This window comes from Leucoraja erinacea, chromosome 1 (assembly GCF_028641065.1).
Source record: "Leucoraja erinacea ecotype New England chromosome 1, Leri_hhj_1, whole genome shotgun sequence".
Classification (NCBI taxonomy): Eukaryota; Metazoa; Chordata; class Chondrichthyes; order Rajiformes; family Rajidae; genus Leucoraja; species Leucoraja erinaceus.
This window is the reverse complement of record NC_073377.1, coordinates 64,897,744-64,923,180: the sequence shown is the minus strand read 5'-3', so window position 1 is coordinate 64,923,180 and position 25,437 is coordinate 64,897,744. Positions and strand designations below refer to the sequence as shown.

The 25,437-nt window shown below is 43.8% G+C and overlaps 1 protein-coding gene across 2 annotated transcripts in view; it reads left to right on the top strand.

The window, feature by feature from the left end:
• Positions 1–295: 295 nt before the first annotated feature.
• The window catches only part of pdgfra (platelet-derived growth factor receptor, alpha polypeptide), a 68,614-nt gene continuing 43,472 nt past the window's right edge, over positions 296–25,437 (top strand). Inside the window, exons 1-3 of one of the 2 annotated variants that reach the window (XM_055636065.1) lie at positions 296–999; positions 22,141–22,216; positions 24,595–24,909. In XM_055636065.1, the coding sequence (XP_055492040.1) occupies positions 22,156–22,216; positions 24,595–24,909 (376 nt within the window). In that variant the 5' untranslated portion in view covers positions 296–999; positions 22,141–22,155. Of the gene's footprint in view, positions 1,000–1,038; positions 1,770–22,140; positions 22,217–24,594; positions 24,910–25,437 lie in introns of those variants that run through there. The other variant, XM_055636074.1, reaches the window with a different exon arrangement.

The following is a 25,437-nucleotide window of genomic DNA, read 5'->3' as shown; positions in this document are numbered from 1 at the left end:
TCACTCAGCAAACAAAAAAAAAACCCCAAACCATCGCAGCCGCCCGCTCCTTCCAGCAGAGTCTGACTGACACACACACTTTACCACCCGTGTATAAACACTGCGCTGGTTCAGTAGCTCTCCCCCATCTTCAACACCCCCAAAATCTCCCGCAAGCCCGTTGCTTTCTTTCTGCCCAAATAGTAAAGAGGGGGTTGGGACCGAGAATCAGAACAACCTTATTATCCACGAAAACTGAGATTTCTGTACAATCGCAAACGAAAAGTGGGACAGAGCAAGGGCGCCTCCTTCTTTTACTAACGGGAGTTGCTGCGAGTCACTCATCGAAAACGACCAATTTATCACACAGCAACACAATTACATGGTGTTATGAAATGCGTTCTGCTTTTCAAAAACTTGTTTTTCCTGTAGATTTATGGTGGTCGTAAACGCTGAGAGAGAGAAAAACGAAATAGAAAGCATTTAATCACCTCCCTTCCCTTAAAAATACCCAGTTCTTGCACCTAGTTAAAATTATTTATTTCGAAATAGTATTACGAATATACATTGTTCTCGTAAAATCGCTTGATGTGTAAATCTGTTCACAAAGATCTGGAAGATGAACAACAAAAATAAGGTTCTCCACCGTACAAAACTTTCTACAAAACGCACATATGGCAACTTTCTGAATAAGACGGCCCTAGTTGTGACTGTGCCCCTGCGTGGATAAGAGTTGGGGAGGCGCAACCTCTAGAATCTCAAGCTATAGCAAGACTCCCGGCGCTGACTGAGAGCAGAGCAGAGACTCTTATTCTGAAGCGACCACAGGGGCTTCATTTCCTGACAGTTATTTACTTAAAGCAAATGATTAGTTTTTTTGGAAGGATGGACTGCAACATTGAATCAATTACAAGACGCTGTTCTGTGCGCCCATTAACAGCCAGAGCACAACTCCAACGTTAAACCTATATGCTGCCGCCCGTTTTAAGAGGAGTTTGTGGATTTACCACTTTACGCAAGGTAAGGGGAACGTGAAGTAAATTAATTAAGCCGATGCTGGCTTGTTTTATTATCGTTGCTCGACGATTTCGTAAAGAAATTCACGCTCGAAAGCTGTGACAGAGGAACGCAAATTGCTAACTCCGTTTCGTTTTCTCACTCCACACACACACAGGGTCAGTTTCAGAGTTGTTTCGAATTTATTCCGAGAGTTTTTAGCTACTAATATTAGTGTGGACGACTATTTTCTGAAGATTGTTATCTTTGGCTTAAAAAAAATTGTGCGGGAGTGCGAATTTCTTTGACTTGGAGAGGCTGGAGGTTGAATGTGAAATACTTGTCTGAGGACTGCAGTGGGTTTTTTGGTGTGTTGCTGTTGTGTGATGGGAGTGAGTGGACTGCTGCCTCCGATGGTGTTGTGTCACGCCAGCCCGCCGCTCGTTGCATTGCACTTGGACAGCACTAACGATGATGGCTTTGGTGCGCAGATCCTATAATGACAAACACATTGGCGGTGGATGTGGAAGCCATCGGTTGCCTGCGTCAGGGGTTTAAGGAATTTCGAACAAGATACAGGATTTTTTTTTTTTGCTGGCAATACTATACTGTCCCTGGATCGAGGGTGGAGGAGGGAGAGATTTTTTGGATTGTCCGGGAGGCTTGCCATGCGGATGAATTGCGTAAACAGGAAGGAAAGGAGAACGGTGCCAGGACTGTTGGAGTGTCCGTGAAGTGAGCTGCACTGAGTTGTGAGCTGTGCTGGAGTTTCGGCGGGCGCTAAAGTAACCGAGGTAGGAACAGAACGGGCGTTTATTTTAGTTGCGCGACTCTTTGTCTCGGAGCATTCTGCCGTTTCCCCGCAACCCCCAGTCCCATCACTTCTCCCTGTTAGCGCTCACACATCTTCCCTGCAGCTTGGGCTATTTCTGTTAAGCATTAGGCTCTTTTCTGTATGATGGACCCCATCAGTAAATAATTCCTCTTTCCGCTCTCTGAGGCGCCGTCTTTCCCAGTCGTTCCCACCTCAACTGTCCTCTTATCTTTCCCCTTTCTTTCCTTTGCACGTTTCCTTTTTTATTTCCGTCATTCCTTTTTATAATCTCTCCTCTCTCTTCTCTCGCTGTTTCTCTTTTTCTCCATCCCCTCCCCCATCCTCCCTGATCCACATACTTATACACACTCCCCAGTAATACATCTGTAGTCTATTATAAGTTTCCCTGCGTTTTTTTTTAGTTCTGGGCTTTTCTCAAAGGCACGGGGCTCACAGTTCCCCTACGCCCCCACCTTTCTTTCTCAGTACAATCTCCAACCATTCTCTCACAGCCCCCACCCCCCAACGCCAACATTTCGCCTGATTTTTCACACAGCAGATTGAGAACCAGCGGGCGGCGGGTCGCGCAACCATTTGGCCCGAAGCTATCTTCAAGCTCTTTACCCAAGTGCCAAAACCCAGCGGGAGGACTGGACCAGCTGTCCGGGTGGCACCGAAACGGTTAACGCGCGCTATGGCGATAAAAGAGAGCGCACGGAGAGTGGGCATCCGACCTCAGTCGGTAGCTGGCACTTTAAGGAGCTGCTTCTGCTGCTGTTGCTTCTAGCCATGTAAAGTCGAGTACAATGGAGCGCCTGTAAGGCAACCTTTTGATAAAGCAATTTCTGTCCCAGGGAAATCCCTTCTATTCGCCCTAGTTTAATCCCTGTATTTGATAAATGCGAGGCGAATGTTTTAAACTGTTGTAACCCGTTTATATTCGTTATTGACGATCGCGTGGCTGTGTAGTTCTATTCCGGGCAGGCAGTTCAATCTTTTATTAACTCATGGCAGTATTTGGGGCAGCGGGACAGATTGCAATCGGTGCTCGAAACCTTCTCTCCGATGGGGAGATGGCCAGCGCCAGCGGGGGGAGGCATTGCTCGTCGTTTGCAAGATGCCAGCTCAAGTGAGCACGGGAGGGTTTTCATTACACCCCATCATCATTACACAAGAGAGGCGTTCGTTGTCCAATCCCATCTCTCGGTCTCCGAGGGGCCGAATAGGATTTTTGCACAGCGGTTTTGGACCGTGGCTCTGTCAGTCTGGATTCTGCTGCCCCCTTTTTGATGGTCTCCAGAGGGCGAACATTAAAAGCGGTTCGCTGAGTCTGATAACTAAGACTTATGTGTCTGACTTTTACTACAGCAGGCAGGGTAATGGTTTACAGTCTCAGAACCCAAGTTTTCAAACTGCTGCTTACATGTGCACACGCAGAGCAAAGCCTATTGACCGTAGAAACGAAATTTCAATTTACCAATCTTTGGTAGTCGAGAGACAAATAAATGTGATCAATTATTGGGGTTCGAATCATAAACCCTATCTCATACATACGTGGTTGAAATAACTAAAGCTACGGAGAACCAAGACGGTGCAGATGCTGGAATGTTGAGCAAAACACAAAGTTCTGGAGGAACTCAGCAGGTCAGGCAGCATCTGGAGAGTGAAATGGATAGACGACCTTTCGGGTCAGGACCCTACGCCAGACTGAAGAAGGGTCCCGACCTGAAACGTCGCCGGTCCACTCTCCCCACAGATGCTGCTGTGTGACCCGCTGGGCTCCACCAGCGGGTTGTGTTTTGACTAAAACTATAACTGAGTAGCATTGTCCGTACAAGGCTCACGTAGACGCTGGGTAGTTGTACCTATTTGTGGCATGGATAACATTAAAGTGTTTACAAAATAATTTTGCTTTTTCAAAACGCACTAACTTTGAAACGAATACGAATAGATAACAATATATGATTGATTTATCAACTCATGTGAGTATTTGGAAAAACGTTACAGAAATAGGTTAGAAAATTGTGCGGACGGCGAGTAAACGAAAACAAAGCACTTTGAGTTTTGTTGACACTAATTCGGATCGAATTATTGATGGAACTGAGCATCGGGAGATCGAATAGAAATTTGTACAAATGCGAGTGCGAGACGGGAACTATGGCGCCCCCTACACGATCTGGGTAGAATTGCACTCATGGTTCACCACAGCATAAGTATTCATATTGTTGCAACAGCCCTCTTGTTCTCTACTCACTTACTATTAAGGGCAATAACCAGTTTTCAGAAAGTGGCAATTCGCGGGGCAACGCTGTCGACCCAGTTGATTCGCAGTTATTTTAGTTTTGCCAGATTTTACTCCAGCTTGCATTGGAAGATTGGTGTTTGCTCTCCGCCTAAACACAAAGTGTTGGAGTAACTCAAACGGCCAGGCAGCATCTGTGGAGGGAATGGATAGGCGACATTAGGGGCGGAACCCTTCCTCAGACTGCCGCTGCCTGACCTGCTGAGTTACTCCAGCGCTTTGTGTTTTGTTCTAGATTCCATCATCTGGGGTTCCCCGTGCCTTCGTTTTATTCTCCGAACATTTTATCACAAACGCTCTCTGTGTATTTCTAAATGCATTGGAGATTCGTTGCATTTGGGGGTAGAAAACAATGCCAACAATGCCGTGGAAAATAATCATCAAAACTAGCTGCAGCGTTGTGGCAGTGTCTGGTTTATTGGGGTGACATTGCCTGCACAGTAACAGGATCGCCCGCTTTGGATGTGCCCCTGTACTTGCGTTTACACCACCCAAAATGTGGGACACCCGAATACTATGGACTTTCATCAGATTGAATAGAAGTTGAAAGGATGTTGGAGAATTTAACAGCTTCAGTTGTATCAGTATTTGACAAAACAATACAGGTATCTCAATTGCGCCAAGTTCTCCAAAAGGAAAACAGCGCTCATAGACAAAAAATGCTTATTACATGTTTACAGTTTTAAACATTTCTTCGAGTCTAACATAACCTTCATTTAACGAGCACAGTATATCGTTAAATTAAAATAGCCATTATATTTCCCCTGTAAGCCTGCATTTTAAAATGGCTAAATACTTATTGCATTTAGACTAAATTGCAGGATTCAAATCCTGGGAAAGTTTAGGCAGTGGCGTCTGATTTAAATTTAGCCCAGAACTCACTGGCCGTAATTAACATTACTCGCTTTCTCAGAAATAAATGTTTACAGCTTTTGTTGTTTAGGCGGGGGTTCCGTATCAGCGGCAGGTAAATCACAAAAACAGCCCGTTTTCCACGCATTCCCAGTTCCAGGAAAGGATTAGCCTCTGCTCCAAATACTTCGCGCCCTAAATCTTCTGTTAAATAGAATCACAATGAAGAATATCGTTTTGTCTGTTTATTTCGTTTGAAAAAGTTAAAGCAAATTTAGCAAACATGCGAAAATGACATACTATTCACATTTAATTAAACTGCAACATTAATTTACTTGGTTGATCTTTTAATGTTCTAATATAAATGCAATGCTAAGGTAGATTTTTTTTGTTTTTGTTTAGTTTTCCTTCCCGAATCAGTGACTTAGATTTAGATTTATTTGAATAACTTCACGTTCGAGTTGTCTCCACGTTTAAAAATACATGTAGTACAACTACAGTTGGAGACAGTACATAATCAATGCAATAAAAGTAAATACATGCTGCAAAATATAAAGCTGGATGCGGATGTTGTGTCTGTGTAGCGGAGTTTTGTGAGTCCACTGCTAGTCTAAATGATGGAGTGGGGGGTAGGTGTGCATGTTAATATCCAGGCAACTCCAGGCAGCAAGTTGTTGATCGGTGGAGACACAGCTCCACCTTGTGGATTGTCTCTCACAGTACAAGTCGATGCATTATTAACCCTTAGATAGACACAAAAAGCTGGAGTAACTCATGAGGCAGCATCTCTGGATAGAGGAATGGGTGACGTTTCGGGTCGAGACCCTTCTTCACCGGCTTTTCCAGCCAAGCTCAAACATCAGGCCCAGAGTCAAGGATGTTCCATTGGCATAATTATCGAAACAGAACGATTACATTATTTTATGCACAGCATTCCATAGATAATGTAATAAACGAACATAAAAATAAGTTCAATAAATAAAAAGTACAATATAATAGAAAAGAAAAACAAATCAATGCTAAAAGTCTCCAGTGCAATCAAGGCAGGTTGTAGTTCAGAGTAGAGCTGGAGTTTGTAGTATTCAATAGCCTGATGGTTGTCGGGAAGAAGCTGTTCCTGAACGTGGACTTACAGTTTTCAGGCTCCTGTGCCTTCTTTTCAATGGCAGGAGTGAAATGAGTGTGTGGCCAGGGAGGTGGGGGTCCTTGATGACGCTGGCTGCCTTTTTGAGGCAGTGCCTCCTGTTGATCCCTTCGATGGTGGGAAGGTCAGCACCCATGATGGACTGGGCAGCATTGACCACTTTTTGTAATCTCCTTCATTCCTGGGCATTGGAGTTGCTGAACCTTCCTTAGATTAAAAAAAACCCAATAATTTTAAATGAGTCAATGTGCAATTATGTGAGATAATTCCAAATTTAGAATTTTTCCAACAAACGATCCATCAACATAGAACATAGAGGAATACAGCTCATAAATGGCCCTTCCACCCACAATGTCCGCGCCAAACATGATGCCATATCTGAACCAATTCATATCCCTTCATTCCCTGCATACCCATGTGCCTATCCGCAAACCTCTTGAGTCACTTCCCCACCACCTCGGCAGCATGTTCCAGGCATCCACCACTCTCTGTGTAAATAAAACTTGCCCCTCACCACTCCTTGAAAGTTTATCCCTTTAACCTTACAGCTATGCCTTCTAGTTGTTGACATTTTCACCCAGGGCACAAGGTTCTGACTGTCTACTCTGTCTATGCCTCTCAAAAGTTTATATGCATCTATCAGGTCTCCCCTCAGCTTCTGACACTCCAGCAAAACCAATCTAAGTTTGTCCAACCTCTCCTTAAAGTTAATACCATCTAATCCAAGCAGCATTCTGATAAACCTATTTTACACTCTCCCCAATCATTTAGGGTTAATAAATCAACATCCACCCTTCTTTCCTGTCCTCCCTGGTGATCATTAATGGACTGGGTAAAGCAAATTTGTTGAACAATTGAGATTTGATTAGCAAGCGTATGCAATGTTTTTGGCATATGCTAAATTTCTTTGGCACATCACATGTATTCTCATACCTTGCTTGGCTTTGATTTGTCAGACTGTTACTGCTCAATACTAGGATTTTAGTTTTCATCATGAACCGAGATGTGCTTTAAGATGAAACCAGTCTCCATTTGTAAAAGCACAAAGTGCTGGAGTAACTCAGTAGGTCAGGTATCCATCAATGGAGCGAATGGATAGGCAACATTTCAGGTCGGGACCCGTTTTCAACCTGAAACAAATTGCGTCTCCATTTGTAACTTCGATTTTAATTCTGTACAGACGGGTTTACCTACCTCAGATTCTAATTGATGAGAGAGCAGTTTAGACAGATCACAATGCTTTCAGGTCAGAGTGAGATGAAGGATGTTGTGTTGTAGAAGATGCACACTTATACCTTCAGGACACTGGCTGTGTTTTGACTTCCTCACTGGGGCTTCTCTGAGAGCCCGTGTGTTGCCAGCTGAAGTAGGTTTTGAATGAACAGAGACTTTCTTTCCATTCACAGATCATCTGTTAAATGATTACAGATGAGTTTATGACTCTGAACATTTGCCAAGTTGGATGCGTGGACAAGTATGCAGAATTGTATGTTGTTGAAGGGGGAAGGGGAGGGTGAACAGTTCCAGCCGGTAATCAGGAAAGAGAATGAGATGTAATTCCAATCTCTTTAACACCTCAGGAGGAGATAATTTGTCAGTGTTTTTAGTGAACTGGGAAATGGATTAAAGCATTCTTATTTTACTGGAAATACAGGCCAGAGGAAATTGGAAGAAATGTTCACCACAGGCAAGTATTAGCACATTTCATCTTGTCAACTCCCTTAACACAAAATGGTGTTGCTTTAAAAAAAAAAGTCACTAATAGCCCTATATCCAGAAATCACATTTGCAAGAAATGCTCAACAAAATCACAGAAATAAGCTCCTTAAAAGCAACTTCTGACCAAGTGCTCTTTTAATGCATCTTGGTATATTTTCTAGCATTAAAGATGCAATATAAATCTAGTTGCGGTTGCTTTGTAGTGTATTACCGGAACAAAACACTAAAGTACAAACATTGTAACACGTATCGCATGTTCTATTCCTTTTTTTACTGCTGTGCCTTCCATTTGATATCTTTCTGGGAGTATTTACGGGTGGCCAATGTTGTCCCACCTGCAGTTTGACTTGGACTGTTAGTGGGAAGTTATCTCCCCAGCAAGCATGGCTGTCAACCCAACATCATCCCAAGAGGAGATATCTTGTAAGCTCTACGTGCAATACCCTGATTCATCATAGGACTGAGAAGCCCTTCAGTGAAAATGACCACATACTGAAATGTCACAAGGACTAAGCTTGGTGAAACCCGGTGTGTGATCCATAAATGCTCAGCTGGCTTTTGGTTGCTCATCCTCCCATTTGCATTTGTTACAAATTGCATTATGTGGCAGAAATATGACTGTTGATCTCTCAGGATTAGTGGAGAGTGTCGGGAAGAACTGATTTGGAATGCTTGTGCTGAAGCACTAGGTGAAGCCGTGTTCCTGGAACACCTATGGTCTGCAATTGAGCCCAAGTTTTGTGAAACAGGATACTCCATATTACAATGATCTTCTACAATTAGGGGCTGATTGATTCACCTTTCACAGGGTTTTTACTGATCAATTCATCGGAAACAACAAATTCTCATCAACTAAGGTCGCTTCTTTTAGTTGCACAGATGCGATAGTTTATTGACTGAATAGACAATAGACAATAGACAATAGGTGCAGGAGTAGGCCATTGGGCCCTTCGAGCCAGCACCGCCATTCAATGTGATCATGGCTGATCACTGATCACTGAAGATTTTTCACTGATGGATGACCATGGGCAGAAATCCTGGGAGTGGGGGGAGGGGTGGGGAACCTGTCCCCCCCCATGTTTTGAGAGGTGAGGGACAATCTCCCCCATGTTTTGTGAAACATGTTGCAGCAAAAACCCCTGGGACTGGCTGTAGCGTCCAGGTCGGCTGGCAGGTCTGGCTGTAGTTCCCAGGTCACCTGCGTGCCCCAGGATTGGCTGCAGTTCCCAGGTCAGCTCGCTTGCCCCATGTCTGGCTGCAGTTCCCAGGTCACCTGCAGGACGCGAAAACTAATTGAAGAAAAATACGCCTGCTGGCCGGATGATTTCGGGTTAAGTGCCGGATCCAGCCCGTGGGCCATAGGTTGCCGACCCCTGTCCTAGATGTCAGGCCTCATTGTGTCCCCCCCATGGTTTAAAAGAGATTTCTGCCCATTTTTGCAATAATGGGCTTCACAGTCCAAGAGGCGAAGCAGTCTTGGGAGAAGGCTGGAAATTGCACTGGGAAACATATGTCCAGTCTTTCATTCTCACTGGATCCAAATCCTGGAATTTCCTCCCAATGAAACTGCGGGAGTACAGTACCTTCACCAGAAGAGCACAGCATTTCAAGAAGGACACTCTCCACCACCTTCACAAGGGCAGTAAGGATTGGGCATGAAATGTTGGTCTCGCCAGTAATACCATCATCCACAGATTAGGGGTGGCTGAGTGGCGCAGTGGTCGAGTTGCTGCCATATAGCGTTCGATCCTGACTACTGGTACTGTCTGTACAGAGCTTGTACGTTCTACCTGTGACTGCATGAGTTTCCTCCAGGTGCTCCTGTTTCCTCCCACATTCCAAAGATGTACAGATTTTTTAGATTAGTTGACTTCCGTAAAAATTGTAAATTGTCCTTAGTGTGTAGGATAGTGCTAGTGTATGGGGTGATCGATGGAAGGCTCGGACTAATTAGGCTGAAGGGTCTGTTCCCGCACAGTATCTCCCAAGTCTAAAGTCTAAAATGAATAAATATAGAATGCTGTTTTGTGTAATGCAATGGGTATCGTTTAATAGGAAGTATTGATGCTAAAAGCTAGATGCTTCTGCTGAATATGCATCATTTATTCATTCAATTAAGTGAAATGCTTCTGCTGATCTTTGTTTGAAAATTGTACTTATTTTATATCCTCTCCCTTTTTATCAAACACACCTTCAGTCCATACATGCACCTACTCTTTCTGCTCATAAATTATTATTTACTTTAGTAAATGTAAATCAAATAAAATAACCAAGTGAATGGGCCTGTTCAGGGAGTTTAAGAACAGTGAATGTTTATGCATAATGTTTCTAATTTCTGTAAAAAATGAATGTTTTGTTAACATCCAGAGATTTAACCACACAAAAAAAAACCAAGACGTCACTCTGGCACTTTGGGTGGGCATTCTAGAGTTACATTCCAGGAGTACTACACTGTCTGAGGTGTCATCTTTTGAATGATCTATTAAATTAAGCTCTCAGGTCGATATAAAAAGATATAAAATGGATATAAAATGAATATAAAATTGACTCTTTTTGAAGAACGTAGTTGTCTCTGGTGTATTGGCCAATGTTTATTCCACAGTCAATTTGACTGAAATTAAATATCAGGTCATTATAGATTCTGTGTTCAAGTTCCTGCAGTACTTTAACAATAGGTTGTGGACAGTACATAACATGATGTATAGAAGGAGTGATGTAATGCAGTTCTCTCTTTTATCCTTTAAATGCATATATTTGAAGATTTGTGACTGATCATTTCATGGGTTAATTCTAAAATGTAAATATTTGTATTCGGCTTGAAATGGACACAGATATTTGTATTCACTCTCCGTTTCTTTACCCCCAACATCCCCTATTGCACCTTTACCCAGACATTAGCTCCACATCTGTTCTTGCACACAACTAATGTTGTTGAGGCATCACATTAGTTGGAATGTAAGAGCTGCTAGTTCCTTGTGGCGGGAAATCGCCAATAGTCATTCCAAGAGTAACAAAAGCAAATTCCAGTAGATGAGGGAACCTGAATTTAAAAATAAAAAGGAAAACCTGGAACTCTTCAGCAGATCAGCCAGCATCTGTGAAGAGAAAAAACAAGAGTGGGTGTTTCAGATTGCTGTTCCTTAATCAGATTGTAGAAAAGTTGGATATGTAAAGGAGAGGACCAAAGGAAAGCACTGTGTCAGATAGAGACCAGCTGAAGTTGGATGTAGCAGTAGTAGTGGTGGAAGTGGATGGTAAAAGCTCATAATTTATATTCAAAAGTTATATTTAAGAGGGAGTTAGATGTGGCCCTTGTGGCTAAGGGGATCAGAGGGTATGGAGAGAAGGCAGGTACGGGATACTGAGTTGGATGATCAGCCATGATCATATTGAATGGCGGTGCAGGCTCGAAGGGCCGAATGGCCTACGCCTGCACCTAATTTCTATGTTTCTATAACTAATGAAGTTTCTGTCTGGGGTAACAATGAAATCTGTATTTGCCAGCGGAGAGGAAAGCAAAAAAATCCAAATGTAGAAAATGTGAGATAGGAAGGTGGATTGGAGACTTCAATGAAATTGTTGACTTTATTATTGAATCTGGAAGGCTGCCATTTGCCACGGGGGTGAGTAGATTACTGTTCATCATGCTGATGTTGAGTTGATTTGAAGGCCATAGGTAGAGAGGTTAGAATAGGTTTGGGTTATAGAATTATAGTGACAGATAACTGAAGGTGCAGGGCAATGTTTGGAGACTGAATGGAGGTGGTCAGTCCTCATGCAGGGTCTTGACCTGAACGCCGACCATCCAGTTGCCTCCACAGATGCTGCTTGACCTACTGAGTTCTTCCAGCAGTTGTTTTTGTTTTTGGTCCAGCATCTGAAGAAGGGTTTCAGCCCGAAACGTTGCCTATTTCCCTCGCTCCATAGATGCTGCTGCACCCGCTGAGTTTCTCCAGGATTTTTGTGTACCTTCGATTGTCCAGCATCTGCAGTTTCAACACCAGCATCTGCCATCTCTCTCCCTCTGTTCTGCAAAGCTGACGTTGGGTGTTGGGTGTCCATGGTGTCAAGGGGACTGCACATTGAGCATTGACTGCAGTGCACTGTGTCGGAAGAAATGTAAACGAACAGCCATCTCATTTGGAAGGACTGCTTTGGTTGCCGGACATTGCAAAGGTTTGGGATGTAAGGGAGGAGAGCTTTTTCAACTGTGATTGCATTGAAAGGTGTTGTTATAGAGAGGGGATTGACCCAGAGCAAATTTATTCAGAGTAATTTGTTGGATTTGCCGAGGCTTGATGCCAGAAGGACGTGGCTTTCCTGTTGTTTACTCGGGATTTTTGCTAATAGTGTGAAACGTTTGTGGGAAAAAAGCTCTTCCATCATCCCAAATACCTGTGTTTCCCTGGGCAGCTTTGCTGCATGGTGCTATACGGCATGGAAACAGGCCCTTCGGCCAACTCGTCCATGCTGACCAAAATGTCTTATCGAAGCTAGGCCCATGCTTTGCCCATATCTCTCGGAATCTTTTCTATCCATGTACCTGTCCAAGTGTCGTTTAAATGTTGTTATCGTACTCAACTACCTCCTCTGGCAGCTCGTTCCATAAAGCCACAATCTTTGAGTAAAAAAGTTTCCCCTAAAACATGTATTACATTTTAAGATCTCACCTGAAACATATATCCTCTTGGTTTTGAATCCCCTACCCTAGGGTAAAAGACTGTGCATTCACGCTATCTATCTATTCTTCTCATGATCTTATACATGTCTATCAGATCAGCCCTCACTGAGCCTGCAGCTTGGAGAATGTCCAGGCACTGATGTGTCAGTGTTCTATGATGAATTCTGATGATATTTCCTAATTAGTGGTGGCCAGTGTTCAAGATGAATGGAGTCTAATTTGTTTTGTTCATCTTAGCTTGATACTTCAGTGCTGCAATGTTTCATATGGCTTTTGTGTAGCCCCAGAAAATCTCAATTGATATGGCCACTGAGTTTCTTTATCATTGTTTCTCAACTTTGCAGTTCCTGGATCCATATATATATTATTTTGCACATCAAGGCTGGTGACTTTATCACTGCTGTTAGTACTGGGAGTTGGTCCCATCATTAGGAATTGTAGATTTGTTGTTACTCCATTGACTGAATTCAAAGTGAAACTCTCCCAAGTTTGCCCAGCGTTTGGAAGCTTCATTCTTGGTAAACAAAAAATGCACGAGCTGATTGTGATTGGTTCAGAGCAATATCATAATTTTATAAACATTTGAAACTTGATGCTCATTTGTGGGATAACAATTTGGGACGTGATACCCAGCTGCTCCACTTTCACAGATTTGTGATACTGTATCCCTCAGGCTCCCTGCTCCTGAACCCCAACTGAACTCCATATTAGTGGAGTTAGATCAGCTAATATTTTGACTGGAAATGCTGAAATGATAATTAATATCATAGTCTAGAACAAATGGGCCACTTGTGGATCAATAATGGGTGGCACAGTGGTAGAGTTGTTGCCTTACAGCGCCAGAGACCCCGTTTCGATCCTGACTACGGGTGCTGTCTGTACGGAGTTTGTACATTCTCCCCGGGACCGCGTGGGTATTCCCCAGGTGCTCAGGTTTCCTCTCACACTCCAAAGAAGTACAGGTTTTGTAGGTTAATTGGCTTCAATAAAAGATTGTAAATTGTCCCTGGTGTGTAGGATAGGGCTAGTGTATGAGGATTGCTGGTTGGTGCAGACTCGGTGGGCCAAAGTGCCTGTGTCTGCTCTGTTTCTCTAATCTAAATTAACCTAAATTTGCATTAGCTTTGGATTTCACTAATGGTTTTGTTTTACACTGTCAACACAGAATGGTTCCAACAGAGAGTGTCCGCACAGAGCATTTCCAACACACACTTTTCAACAGGGAGTGTCAGCTATTTGCCTAAGCTGATCATCAAATGCAATGCAATGTTGCACTTATTAAATCCCAACTGAGCCGGCAAACACTCATGGAAAAAAACTGACCATGTTCCTACTTACTCCTGCAGCCGACTCCAACCAACTAATCCAGGCCAGCATTGACATCACAGTCTGCAAATGGTTGGAGTCTTGTGGTTGCAGGAAGAAGTCAAGAAAAACTATAAGTCTCTATAAAAGAAGGACATACTGCAAAACCAACATTTACTGTTGTCTGTTTGATGTTCCGCACTCTGCAATCAATTTTCATCTCTGCATTTCCTGTTGGCAGAGCTGCAGGTGATCCCAATCTGGTTTGGAAATGTTCATGTTAAGAAATAGAGCTGGAGGGGAAAATACAGGAAATGTATATATAATAAAATGTCATCAGGCCAGGTGAATGATCTGCATGGAATGCTGTGAAATAACAGTGGAAGTCTGAAATACCACACTGGCGTCCAGTAGGAATGTGGGTGTTCTTGGCACAGCGGGGAGCGTGTGTGTGAGAGAGTGAAAGAACGAGGCACCTTGTGAGACTGATCAATGGACAAATCTGAGTTTATTTAAATTTCAAAACTATGGCCGCACTAAGGTACATCCAGTCTTGGCCAGCTCAATATTCGCAATGCCAACTGCGTGGCTCCCAAGAGAAAGATTGTTTGGAATGGGCAGATCTCCCTCTGAGTTTCTTGGCTGCCATGCTGAAAGTATCAAATCAGGCTGATAGAAACATAGAAACATAGAAATTAAGTGCAGGAGTAGGCCATTCGGCCCTTCGAGCCTGCACCGCCATTCAATATGATCATGGCTGATCATCCAACTCAGTATCCCGTACCTGCCTTCTCTCCATACCCTCTGATCCCTTAGCCACAAGGGCCACATCTAACTCACTCTTAAATATAGCCAATGAACTGGCCTCACTACTAGCCTGGCCGAGAGTTCCAGAGATTCACCACTCTCTGTGTGAAAAAAGTTCTTCTCATCTCGGTTTTAAAGAATTTCCCCCTTATCCTTAAGCTGGGACCCCTTGTCCTGGACTTCCCCAACATCGGGAGCAATCTTCCTGCATCTAACCTGTACAACCCCTTAAGAATTTTGTAAGTTTCTATAAGATCCCCTCTCAATCTCCTAAATTCTAGCGAGTATAAACCAAGTCTATCCAGTCTTTCTTCATAAGACAGTCCTGACATCCCAGGAATCAGTCTGGTGAACCTTCTCTGCACTCCCTCTATGGCAATAATGTCCTTCCTCAGATTTGGAGACCAAAACTGTATGCAATACTCCAGGTGTAGTCTCACCAAGACCCTGTACAACTGCAGTAGAACCTCCCTGCTCCTATACTCAAATCCTTTGTTATGAAAGCGAACATACCATTCGCTTTCTTCACTGCCTGCTGCACCTGCATGCCTACTTTCAATGACTGGTGTACCATGACATCCAGGTCTCGCTGCGTCTCCCCTTTTCCTAGTCGGCCACCATTGAGATAATAGTCTGCTTTCCTGTTTTTGCCACCAAAATGGATAACCTCACATTTATCCACATTATACTGCATCTGCCAAACATTTGCCCACTCACCTAGCCTATCCAAGTCACCTTGCAGTCTCCTAGCATCCTCCTCACAGCTAACACTGCCCCCCAGCTTAGTGTCATCCGCTAACTTAGAGATATTGCCTTCAATTCCCTCATCCAGATCATTAATATATATTGTAAATAGCTGGGGTCCCAGCACTGAACCTTGCAGTACCCCACTAGTCACTGCCTGCCATTGTGAAAAGGACCCGTTTACTCCTACTCTTTGCTTCCTGTTTGCCAGCCAGTTCTCTATCCACATCAATACTGAACCCCCAAAGCCGTGTGCTTTAAGTTTGTATACTAATCTCTTATGTGGGACCTTGTCGAAAGCCTTCTGGAAGTCCAGATACACCACATCCACTGGTTCTCCCCTATCCACGCTACTAGTTACATCCTCGAAAAATTCTATAAGATTCGTCAGACATGATTTACCTTTCGTAAATCCATGCTGACTTTGTCCAATGATTTCACCACTTTCCAAATGTGCTGCTATCCCATCTTTAATAACTGACTCTAGCAGTTTCCCCACTACCGATGTTAGACTAACTGGTCTGTAATTCCCCGTTTTCTCTCTCCCTCCCTTCTTAAAAAGTGGGGTTACGTTTGCTACCCGCCAATCCTCAGGAACTACTCCAGAATCTAAAGAGTTTTGAAAGATTATTACTAATGCATCCACTATTTCTGGAGCTACTTCCTTAAGTACTCTGGGATGCAGCCTATCTGGCCCTGGGGATTTATCGGCCTTTAATCCATTCAATTTACCCAACACCACTTCCCGGCTAACCTGGATTTCACTCAATTCCTCCAACTCCTTTGACCCGCGGTCCCCTGCTATTTCCGGCAGATTATTTATGTCTTCCTTAGTGAAGACGGAACCAAAGTAGTTATTCAATTGGTCCGCCATATCCTTGTTCCCCATGATCAACTCACCTGTTTCTGACTGCAAGGGACCTACATTTGTTTTAACTAATCTCTTTCTTTTCACATATCTATAAAAACTTTTGCAGTCAGTTTTTATGTTCCCTGCCAGTTTTCTTTCATAATCTATTTTTCCTTTCCTAATTAAGCCCTTTGTCCTCCTCTGCTGGTCTCTGAATTTCTCCCAGTCCTCCGGTATGCTGCTTTTTCTGGCTAATTTGTACACATCATCCTTCGCTTTGATACTATCCCTGATTTCCCTTGTTAACCACGGATGTACTACCTTCCCTGATTTATTCTTTTGCCAAACTGGGATGAACAATTTTTGTAGTTCATCCATGCAGTCTTTAAATGTCTTCCATTGCATATCCACTGTCAACCCTTTTAGAATTAATTGCCTGTCAATCTTGGCCAATTCACGTCTCATACCCTCAAAGTTACCTTTCTTTAAGTTCAGAACCATTGTTTCTGAATTAACAATAATTAACAATGATGCCTCGTACTAGGGTCTCGTCCCGAAACGTCACCTATTCCTTCTCTCCAGAGATGCTGCCTGCCCCGCTGAGTTACATTTTGTGTCTAACTTCAATTTAAACCAGCATCTGCAGTTCTTTCCTACACACTGATCAGATCATTGGGCGAGGCAGAAGTCCAAATCAATGCACAATGATGGAAAGACAATGCAGTGATTTTAAAAGGTAAAAGTGTCAATGCAAACGATCTTCAAATGGCCAAGCTGACAACCAATTCTCTCAACCCTCGATGGTGCTCTTTAAATTTAGAAAGTTGAAGACTTGTGCATCTTTTTAGTGGCTAATTGTTGCAATCGCTGTGAGTCACTGCAGAAATCGCTGAGGTGTTGCATTTAGTGCGATGAGCATCTCTTTTGATTGCATTATTTTTCCACTGCTGTTTGTCCCAAAGTGTGATCGGATAATGACAGAACAACAGCAGCATGATACTTGGGTTCCCCAAAATCAACGTAATTTAACGGCAGAGAAAGAAAGCAAGGAAGCAATGGAGGAGGGTGATTAGGGGTAAAAGTAAACTAGGAAAGGGCAAAAAGAGAGGGAACAGAATGAATTGATAGAGAGAGAAAGAAGACAAAATGTCTGTGTAAATGACCTAACAGACACAGGTCTGGAGTTTAAATCATCTTTAATCATAGCATATAGTATAGCGGTACAGTAGGTTGTTAGTTCATCATTACAGCTTACATGACTACGTAATGTAGGAAATGGGTGTTAATATAAAGTGTACAGTAAGGTGGAGTTAATGATGCTACACTACTCTGATTGGTTCACATGCGATAACCAATCTACATCCTTCCCCGTAAAGAGAAAAGGTTGTTAGGCAAATATTAAACAGTCAGACAAATGTTAAACACACGCAATTAAACGTACTCGCCGTATCTGTCAGGTGGTCTACTAATTCGACCCAAACGAGTGCAGACAAACCTCTCTCCCTCTGTACTAGAAAAGTTAGTGGGAGAGGGAGGCAGTGACCCCGAGAAGGAGAATGCAGCTGGGGATGCTTGAGGCGACCGGCGGGGTGAGCATGCGGGAATGTTAACGTGGTTAGATGGGGTAACCAACCGAGGCGGAGAGTGCACGCTGGGAATAGTGGTAACAGGAGCAGCAGAGGGTTTAAACGGCAGAGGTGGAGCATATGGATCGGCTGGAGGTGGGCGAGGTTCGTTGACTAGCAGCAAATGTTGACGGCTTTGACTGTACAGAACACCATCAGCGTTGACAAGGTAGGAGCGGGGTTCCTTAGACGGGCCGACACCGAAACCCAGAAGGGTGTGTCCCACAGCAGTCTGCATACGGACAACGTGACCCTGCAGTAGCGGCTTCAGTGGTTTGCTGGACTTGTCATAGGAGCGCTTCTCAATGGTGTGTTTCTCCTGTATACGCTTCTGGACCGCAGCTGGTTTAAACACCTGTGGCTTCAGCTGTCGCTGGGCAACGGGTAGTGGAGGTCGTGTTGTACGAGACATCAGGCGTTGAGCTGGTGAACACAGGACCCCGTCCTTGGAAATGTTTCTAAAGTTTAAGAGGTCGAGGTAGACACCAGACTTGGCAAGATGAGAGCATTCCATTAGTTGTTTTGTGCTCCTGATGGCACGTTCAGCTAGGCCGTTGGATTGGGGATATTCAGGGCTGCTTGTGACATGGTGGAAGTTCCAACATTTGGCAAAGTGTTTAAATACGTGGCTAGTGAATTGTCTTCCGTTGTCAGTTTGCAGACGAACAGGTGTGCCGAATAGAGAAAAATGTCTCTGAAGCTTTTGTATAACCATCTCGGATGTGATGGTGGGCACAAGTCGAGTTCGAACCAGTTGGATTAGGAGTCGACTGGAACTAGGTAGTGTTTACCGTGCCATTCAAAAATGTCCACTGCCCGAGATGTCCAAGGCAGTGCTGGAGGGGATTGTTGCAGTGGATGCTGTTTTGTTGGTGGGGTGCCAAACTGTTGCAGATGGGGCAGGATGCTGTTCTGTCCCGTATGCACTTGGACATCCCAGGCCAATAGAACATGCTCTGTGCATGAGCCAGCGTGGCCTCGGTGCCTGGGTGGCCGTTGTGTTCCTCTTTGCAGTATTTGTCTTGTAAGGATGTTGGGATCACGACGTTGTGACCCTTGACAATGACACCGTCTTGTATTACCAACTCATCATGGACTAGGAAGAATGACTGTACCTCCAATGGTGTGTGCTGGATTGTTTTTCTGGCCAGCCTCTTTTGATAATGGACAAGAGCGCCTGTGTGTTCCGTGGGAATGAAGTCAACCTTGAGAACTGTGAGCTTGTCACATTCATAGGGATGCCATTCACTAGATGCACATGGAGCACGAGAGAGAGTGTCGGCGATGAGCATGTCCTTTCCTTTTTTGTAAACGATTCTGAAGTCGAACGGCTGGAGCTGCATCATCATCATGTGCTGCAAACGTGCAGGTGCTGCGTGAATGGGTTGGTTCAGGATGGTTACTAGTGGTTGATGGTCGGTTTCAACTGCGAAAGTGTTCCCAAAGATGAAATGTTTTAATTTAGAGCATGCGAAGACCGCAGCTAGCAGCTCCTTCTCAATTTGGGCATAGCGCTGTTCGGTGTCCGTCATGGTGCGAGAGGTGTACGATACCGGTAATACTATGCCGTCGGCAGATGTTTGAAGGCAGGCTGCGCCCAACCCGTATTGTGAGGCATCACAGGTTATTGTGACAGGTCGCTTCAGGTCGAAGTATGGCAAGGTAGGAGTGCTAGCCAGCTCTATTTAAAAAAAGTCAAATTGGTGTTGCTGGTACTAGGTCCGTTCAGTGTTTTTGCAGGTGAGCTGTCTCAGTGGTGAACTGAGTTCACTGAGATTGGGTATAAACTTCCCCAGGTAGTTCACCATACCCAGAAAGCATTGTAGGCTGTGTACATCGACAGGGGCAGGCATTTCGCGGATGGCTGCAGTTTTCTTCAGGTCTGGCTTCAGACCATCGCGAGTGAATATGTGTCCGACATAGGTGACCACTGGAACGCGGAACTTGCATTTCTTGTGGTTGAACTTTAGGTCAATCTCATGTGCCCTGTCCAGAATCTGCTTGAGATTGTAGTCATGCTCCGCTATGTCTATACCATACACCAGGATGTCATCTATAATGATGGCACGCGGGAAGTCTGTGAACAGCTGACCCATGGTTCTCTGAAAGACTTCGCTAGCCAAATTGATACCAAATGGCATTCTGAGAAATTTGAATCTGCCAAATGGTGTAGCGAACGTAGTGAGGTTCGAGGACTCGTCATCTAGAGGTATCTGCCAGAATGAGCTTTTGGCGTCTAGTACGGAGAACACAGTTGCGCGACCAATTTGGGCCACGACATCTTCGACAGTTCTCATCGGATAATGTGGGCGCTTGATGGCAGTGTTTAGGTCTCTTGGGTTGATGCACACACGGAGCTCGCCTTTGTCTTTCTTTCTCGTGACAACCATGGTGGAGACCCAGTCTGTAGGTTCACTGATTTCAGCCAGTACAACCATGGAAACCATATTTCTAAGTTCAGTCTGGATTCTGTCACGCCTGGCATGTGGCACACGGTGGGGAGCACGGATAGCTGGGTCAAAGGTGGAGTCAACGGCGATTTTATAAGGCACAGGAAGCTTGCCCAGCTTGTCATCGAACAGATCAGGGTAGGTTTGAATTGCGTCCTCAGATATAAGCAACCTGTGAACGGAGCGATCGAAAAAGACTAGCCCAAGGTCCTGGCATGCATGGATGCCCAGTAGAGTCACAGAGTCCGATTTTAGGATGTAGAAAGTCAGATTTTTTGTGGTATTTTCCAATACACATTTAAAGCTAGTTCTTCCAAGAGGATGCAGCACCTCCCCCCATAAGCATGCAGGGTAGAGTCATCTCTAGCCAAGGTCTCATTATTCCTTATCTTGTTGTAGACTTTCAGGGACATTACATTCACTCGCGCCCCGCTATCCAATTGGCCTTCACAGGCTTGTTACTAATTAGCATGGACACAGAGGGATCCAAAAGCTTACCAGCTGTGTGGAGGAGGGTGTGAACAGTAGACTCTTCATATGAGCTAATTGGATCGTCCTCATGGGCAGCTTCGAGCTTCTGAAAATGTTTGGTCTTGTTGCAGCAGGTGCAGATTAGACGCCGAGCTAGAATTGCGGTTCCCACGGGACCTGCAGCAAATGGTGAAATGGTTTATCTTCTTGCAGTAGTTGCATGGCTTGCCGTTCGCTGCACAGAATATCCGCCCCTTGTTGTGGAGATAGTTACAGTTCGGACATCTTTGCTGTGGTTCATTCATAAATCCTCGATTAGCCGTTTGCGGCGGTTCATTCATAAATCTTCTGTTGGCTGTTGATGTGGCTCGTTTAATGACGCCTGTCAGGTTTATACTCTTTTTCTGAGTGTCAAACTGGTCGTTCAGTGGGGCCACAATCTCAGACATGCGGCAGGCATGCACAGCTAGTTCAAGAGTTAGGTCAGCATTCCGTAATAGTTCTGTCTTGAGCTTTTGGTCAGACATGTCACTGACAAGTATCAAACAGGTTCATCAGGAAGCTCTTGTCACGCGAAGAACTTGGCTCTTTCCTAGATGTGGTTAGAGGGTTGGTCACACATTTCGCGGAATTTACATAGCAGGACATTGAGGTTATGCACAGTCTCAGCTGGAACAACTACCTTGCCATTATCGTCAAGAACGGCTCGGGAGAAGTCGAAGGTTTGTGCTCACATCAAAGCCTCTGGTCCGCCAGGTTTAGTTGAAGGGAAGCTTTGACTTCATCTGGGTCATTTGGATGGACGATGTTGATATAGTGTTCGTAGTCGATCTCGAAGAGCCTCCATCATTCTTCGATGTCCGAGTCAAAGATGAGGTGTGCTGGCTTGCGGCACGAGTGAGCCAAGATAATACAGATGAAACTGATAAAATGCAAATAAAACCCGATATACGGACGCAGTGGGCCACTTCACGCTTTCTGACACCATGTAAATGACCTATCAGACACAGGTCTGGAGTTTAAATCATCTTTAATCATAGCATATAGTATAGAGGTACAGTAGGTTGTTAGTTCATCACTACCACTTACAAGACTACGTAATGTAGGAAATGGGTGTTAATATAAAGTGTACAGTAAGGTGGAGTTAATGATGCTGATTGGTTCACATGCGATAACCAATCTACAGTCTGTATATGTAATTCCTTTATATGACTGTGTACCAATCTCCAGTGAATGGCAGTGACTCAGATAGCTGTGGCATGGTACAGGAAATACATGTTGCCAAACATAGCTTCCTAAACGGATGAATGTTGAAGGGATGAAACACACCTTGTACATAATTCTAAAGTTGTACAAAACTGCCAGTGTTCCTGGAATAATGTACATACTTTCTCTTTCTAGTAATTTTCCACAAACATGGCCACATTCTGGAAGACATTGCTGATTGTGGATTGCTTCTTCCTGGGAGTCCTCAAAGGTAAACTCATGTTTATAAGTTCCAGGAAGAGAATTAGGTCATTAATCCATTCAATCATGGCTGATCTATCTTTCCCTCTCCACCCCATTCTCCTGTCGTTGCCCCATAACCCCAGACACCCTTACTAATCAAGAATCTGCCAATCTCCGCCTTAAATATATCCATTGACTTGGCCTCCACAACCATCTGTGGCAATGTAAGGCAGCAGGCTCTTTAATAAATGCATCTTTACAAGACAACTGAAAATATGACTTTGGCAATTCAAGTCTTAATGTGAAAGGGATTTGTTATTTGTTGCTTAGGTCAGATTAAATATCTTCAACAATGGTGCACTTGTGAACTATCTTGCTGCAGTTTAAGGCATATAGAACACAGACATCTAACAGTCCAGCCCAGCCCTTTGGCCCTCGATATCTGTGCCGAACATGTTGCCAAGATAAACTGATCTCGTCAACCTGTACATGATCCACATCCCTCCATTCCCTGCATATCCACGTTCCTATCTAAAAGCCTCTCAAACCACTACAACATCTGTGTCTACCACCACCCCAGGCAGCTTGTTTGTGTAAAAATTCTTGCCCCACGTCTCCTTTAAACTTTGTCCCTCTCATCTTAATTCTAAGCCCTCAGGTCTTTGCCATTTCCACTCTGTGAAAATGGTTCTGACTGTCCACCTAGTCCTTTTCTGGCACGTGGGTATGTGGTAAAGAGAGATCAGATTTTCATGAATTGCCATGGCATCCCATCTTGTACAAGTCACCGATTGATGTCCTCAGGGAAGCTTTCCCATCTGCTAACAATTGGGTGGCGAGGATTGTGGGTGGTGGTAAGGGTGACGGGGAGGGCGGGGGCAGGTGTAGTGCCAAAATGACCCTGTCCTTGCTGCTTTCCTTTCCCCAAGAATTACCTCAATTGGTTGCCAAGCCACATGGCCTAGATTTTTCTGCTAGGTGTACTGTATGGATGCATTGAGATGAAAAATCCATTCTATTATTTAATTGTTGAATCAACAAATGACTGTAACTAACTTTGTCATTCACTGAGACAAATACCCTCAGTATAGATATCAACTCACAGGTAACTGCTGGTATCCAGGAAGAGATTGTAAGGAGGACTGGGAGCATTGGAAGGATCTTTACCCGGAGAATAATTGAATGCTTCCAATAACTGTAGATGTTAGCTCTTACTCGGTATATGCCTGTTATCAGAATATCTAATCTTCCCAATCCATACATAGTGCATGGGCATACATTGACCTGGAGGCATATTAAAAAAAACACGCATCCTTCCCCTATTTCCTTATGTACTTGGATAAAAAACAGAGTATTGACATTTTGCACAAAGTACACACCAATTTGAATATTAGTCTTCAAAGCCTGCTTTGATTCAATATTTCTATTTTATTATTCGCTTTATGTTGATGATAAAAAGAACTATTCTTAATTTCAAAACGAAGATGAAAATGAGATTATTCTTTGTGATGTGGTGCCATAATGTTATTGGCGTAGTCACAGATGGTGGCATGATAAGTTATTCCTTGGGTGTCTTGGTAATCTTCCAGTTCACTCAAACTACCAAAGTAGGAACAACGTAGGCACACGTTGATATGGGCATTAAATTGGTCAAAGACTGCCGTGAACCATTCTGCAGGGGGATACACAAACTGAGTGACAATGATCTGGAACCAGGGCAATACTGGTGGTGATAGCTAGTAACAGAGCAGGAAATGCAATCAAATGAAGACATCAATATGTTTGCATTCCTCAAAGAGGATGCAAAGGCTACTTAATATACAGATCATCACTTTTCGAAAATAAAACACAAAGTACTGGAGTTACACAGTGGATGGGCACAGAATGTTGGAGTAACTCAGCGGGTCAGGCAGCATCTGCGAAAAACGTAGATAATCGCTTTGTAATAAAAAGGAACTGCAGATGCTGGTTTATACCACAGATAGACACAAAATGCTGGAGTAACACAGTGGGTTATACTAAAGATAGGCACAAAAAACTGTAGTCACTCGGTGCGTTATACCAAAGATAGACACCAACTGCTAGATTAAAGATGCATCCTGACCCGCTGAGTTACTCCAGCATTTTATGACTAATCACTAGATTTCTGGGATAGCCCAGTACCAAAGGATATAATGAAAGATGTATTTCTGAGCACCATCCATAATTATATCTTGTTTGAAAGATTCCAGTGTTCACTTTGCATTTAGTTTAGTTTAATATTGTCACATGTTCTGAGATACATTGAGATGCTTGTTCTGCTTGTAGTGACATTTGAAGAAATTGACCCCAACAGAGGATAATTGAGCAAGGAAAGGATACTTTTTGTTTTGTGAATAATGAGATTTACTCTTTTGCTGTATTTAGGGCCCCACCTGGCTCTGTGCCAGATGTTACCAGATGTTTACCCCAACGAAGTCGAAATAAGGGTCGCCCTCCATTCAACTTTCACCCTGACGTGCTCAGGGGAGAATGAGGTGGACTGGGATTTGCCGTTTTATGATATTAAGGAGAACATCAACAAAAAAAATAAAAACAACAATAGCGGGAACTTTATACAAACACTCGAGGTTACCAAAGCATCAGGGATCCTCACTGGAAAGTATATCTGCTACTACCCAGCACTTCAGCACGACGACAATGATGAGATTGAAGGCCGGGGTATTTATGTGTTCGTTCCAGGTGCGTAGATTAGTTGGATTTTAATTGCTAATGGCTTCAATTGTATCTTGCCACTACTGCACTTTTTATTTTGCTTACAGGAGTATCCCCTTTTAGTATCTCAGCCTCATAGTCAGCCTCAGAGTGTAGGGCAAACAGAGAGTGTAGCAGCTTGTCATGTCCTGTGGATGGCTGGGCTCCAACATGACCACACCTCATGATTTCATAAGCATGTACTCTCCAGTGGGACCTGTTGGTTTGGCATTCTGCTTTACCTCATCAGACCGGGCACAACCACTAATTGCAGCAGTTTGGCTGAGTTCAGCCGTCTCCAGCAGAGACTGAAGCTTGAACTAGTTGCTTCCCAGTGCTGTGTGGCTGAGTTCTGCACTTTACATTTATATATCAATCAGGAAGCTGAGGATCCAACGCAAATTTCATGATTGTATCTTTACACATTTTGCTGTAAATCTGGAATTCTAAAATATGTCCATTAGCGGTTGAGGGTGTTGTGATGGGTTGGTATGAATGGTCATGGCAATTGGTGGA